Source organism: Entamoeba nuttalli (assembly GCF_000257125.1).
Source record: "Entamoeba nuttalli P19 unplaced genomic scaffold asmbl_4133, whole genome shotgun sequence".
Classification (NCBI taxonomy): domain Eukaryota; phylum Evosea; order Mastigamoebida; family Endamoebidae; genus Entamoeba; species Entamoeba nuttalli.
The window spans coordinates 1-2929 of NW_008576580.1; the positions used below are offsets into that span (position 1 = coordinate 1).

The following is a 2929-nucleotide window of genomic DNA, read 5'->3' on the forward strand; positions in this document are numbered from 1 at the left end:
CTAGAAAGAAATGAGAAACAACAAATAATTATTCTAATATCATGAATTTTTTTTAACAAGAATTAAAAAACAATCAAATTAATAAATAAATTAGTTTCAAATAAAAACCAAAATGTACCAATTAAAATAATAATAATTAGAATAAATAATTATTAAATTGAAAAATAAAAACCTCCATAACCAATAAAGGCATGTTGAAAAAGTCCTGTTTCATTCATATTAAAATCGGATGAACTGAAAAAGAGTAAAAAGAAATGAATTATTTATTAAATTTTGTACATGACTTTAGTTTAAAATGTCCATTCTTTCCAGAGAAATCACTTGAAACATTAAAGGACTATAAATATCAAGCTATTGATAATTCTATTGTAGGGAAATATTTTTATCAAGACTTTATTATTAGTCCAGTTATGAATCATTTAGTACCAAAATGGATTGCACCAAATGTAATTACAACAAGTGGTGGAATATTTATTGTATTAGCATTATTTACTGTTTATTTAAATAATGTATTTGGATCATTTACACATCTTATTATTGGTCTTTTGTTTTACATGTATGTATTATTTGATACTCTTGACGGTAAACAAGCACGAAAAACTGGAAGTGGATCTCCACTTGGAGAATTAATGGATCATGGAGTAGATGTTCTTGTAATGGGAACGTTAGCAATTATTCTTTGTCATGAATTTATGTTAGACCAATTCCAAACAGCATATATTTATTTTATTGGATTTACTATTTTCTATTTACCACATTGGGTACAACATCAAACAGGATGGATGATTTTTGGACCAGCATCAAATCCAATTGAAATGGTTCATTTATATTTAATAATTGAAGTTATTAGAACAATTAATGGATGGACACCAGAAATAGTTAATCAAGCAACAATTTTTGGTATTCTTCCTATGCCAATGTTTTTAATGATTTTTGCAACAATCATTTTAGGATGTACTATTGTTTCTTCAATTATTGATGTTAGAAATGAAATAAAAAAGAATCAAAAAGGATGGAATAAACCATTATTAGAATTAAGTTCATTTATAGCTACTTCTCTTGTAGCACTTTCTATTAATTATATTCATATTGATAATTTTATTTGTGATCAACTTCGACTTGTAGGAAGTGTATGTTTTGTAGGAATGTTTGTACAATGGTATATTGTTACTCGATTATTACATTTACCATCTCCACCTCTTTATATTAACTTTTATGCAACTATTATCATTTCATGCATAATAAATATTAGTTATTTTATGGGAAGAACAAATATTGTAAATATTTTTGCAGTTATATATTTTGGACATTCATTCTTTTGGGAGTCAGCATTAGTTATTAATGTTATTTATTATTTCTCTAAATATCTTCATATTCATCCATTCAAAATAACACCCAAACAACAAGATTAATTTCTTTAATAATAATTGAATGAAAATTTTTGTTTTTCAAATACTAATTTTTTGTTTTTGATAAGAAATAGAACAAAAAAAGTATTAAATGAGTTATCGTCAATCAACACAACGTAAAAATTGGATTTTTGAAAGCTCTGATTCAGTTCATCAACAATTTGAAAGAATTAATAAGAAAGCCGGACAATTACTTAGTACTGGAGAATGTGAGGTGATAGTTGATTATTATGCTAAACAAATGTTTTCAATTCAAAAGAAAATTAAATTACCATTAAATGTATTTTATTCTTGTTTATTGTTATATAAACATTTTTATATAATTCAATCACCACAATTATTTCATCCAAGATTTATTATGATTGCTTGTTTTTGTTTTGGAAAGAAATTAGAGGAATTTAGATTTGAAGGAGAACAAGACATTACTATTCAATTTTTATGTACAAAAATTTTTGAATCAAAATTACTTAAATTTTCATTACAAGAACTTATTTATTATGCTAGAGTTTATGAACCTGTAATAATGGAAGTTCTTCATTTTGAACTTGGTAAATTTAATGCTGTTGAACCATTTTATGGGTTTATGCAAATGATGGTTGATTGGAAGAATACAGAACTTAATACATTAATGGAAGAAGATAATGTAAAAAAAGAAAATATTTTATTAAATGAATTTTATGAAGAAAAAGAAGGAAGGTTAAGACTTAAAGAGGATTATATTAGAAATGCAATTGATGATATGAAAATGATGTATTTGTCATATGTTCCTTTATTGTATTCACCATCTATGATTGCATTAGCCATTCATTATCATCAACTTCAAAAACAAGATGATTTAGAAAATGAGTTTGAGAGATATATTCAATACTTAAGAGATGAAAATGACATTGATATTGCTCTTGGTAGTTTAGATTCAATCATTTCATTATCCCAAGATTATGAAGATGTACAAAACTCAGTTGTTAAATTAGTTGTAGAGAAATTAAATACTATTATTAAAATAACTTGTGCTGCATGTTGTTCTGTTGATTTAATGCCATTCTTAAATAAAGCAAATGGTGAATTATCAATCATGGAAAGTAGTGATGTTAAATGGCATTATACTGATGATAAATCATATCAATTTTGGTTACCATTAGGTAAAATACAACCAACAAAAGTAAGACCAAATTCATTTCAATTATCACCATTTCTTTATTTTCAACCAGATGTTTTTGTATTAGCATTTGATGTATCAAATATAAAAAGTTTTGAAGAATTTAAGAATTTTGAAGAATGGAAAAATATTAGTCATTATCTAATATGTAGAAAAATGATTGTTATTGGACTGAATAGTGAATTACCTCATGCTATTTCTAATGAAGAAATTAAATCAGTATTACGTCTAATTTCAAATGATAAAATAAAAGTACAATATCTTGAATGGAATATAAGAACATCTCAAATAAATGATTTTATTTCATTAGTTAATCAAATGATTCAAAAGAAATATTAAAATATTAAAACCAAAATGATTGTTA

At 24.6% G+C, this 2929-nt stretch overlaps 2 protein-coding genes across 2 annotated transcripts; both read left to right on the forward strand.

Annotated features, from left to right (window-relative positions):
• Positions 1 to 254: 254 nt before the first annotated feature.
• Positions 255 to 1412, forward strand: ENU1_094740 (CDP-alcohol phosphatidyltransferase family protein; the record flags this gene model as incomplete). Its single annotated transcript, XM_008859125.1, has 1 exon — positions 255 to 1412. One exon carries the CDS (start codon positions 255 to 257, stop codon positions 1410 to 1412), a length of 1158 nt encoding a protein of 385 aa, XP_008857347.1.
• An 88-nt stretch (positions 1413 to 1500) lies between these two features.
• On the forward strand, positions 1501 to 2904 carry ENU1_094750 (hypothetical protein; the record flags this gene model as incomplete). The annotated part of the gene is made up of 1 exon (XM_008859126.1): positions 1501 to 2904. One exon carries the CDS (start codon positions 1501 to 1503, stop codon positions 2902 to 2904), a length of 1404 nt encoding a protein of 467 aa, XP_008857348.1.
• Positions 2905 to 2929: the final 25 nt, after the last annotated feature.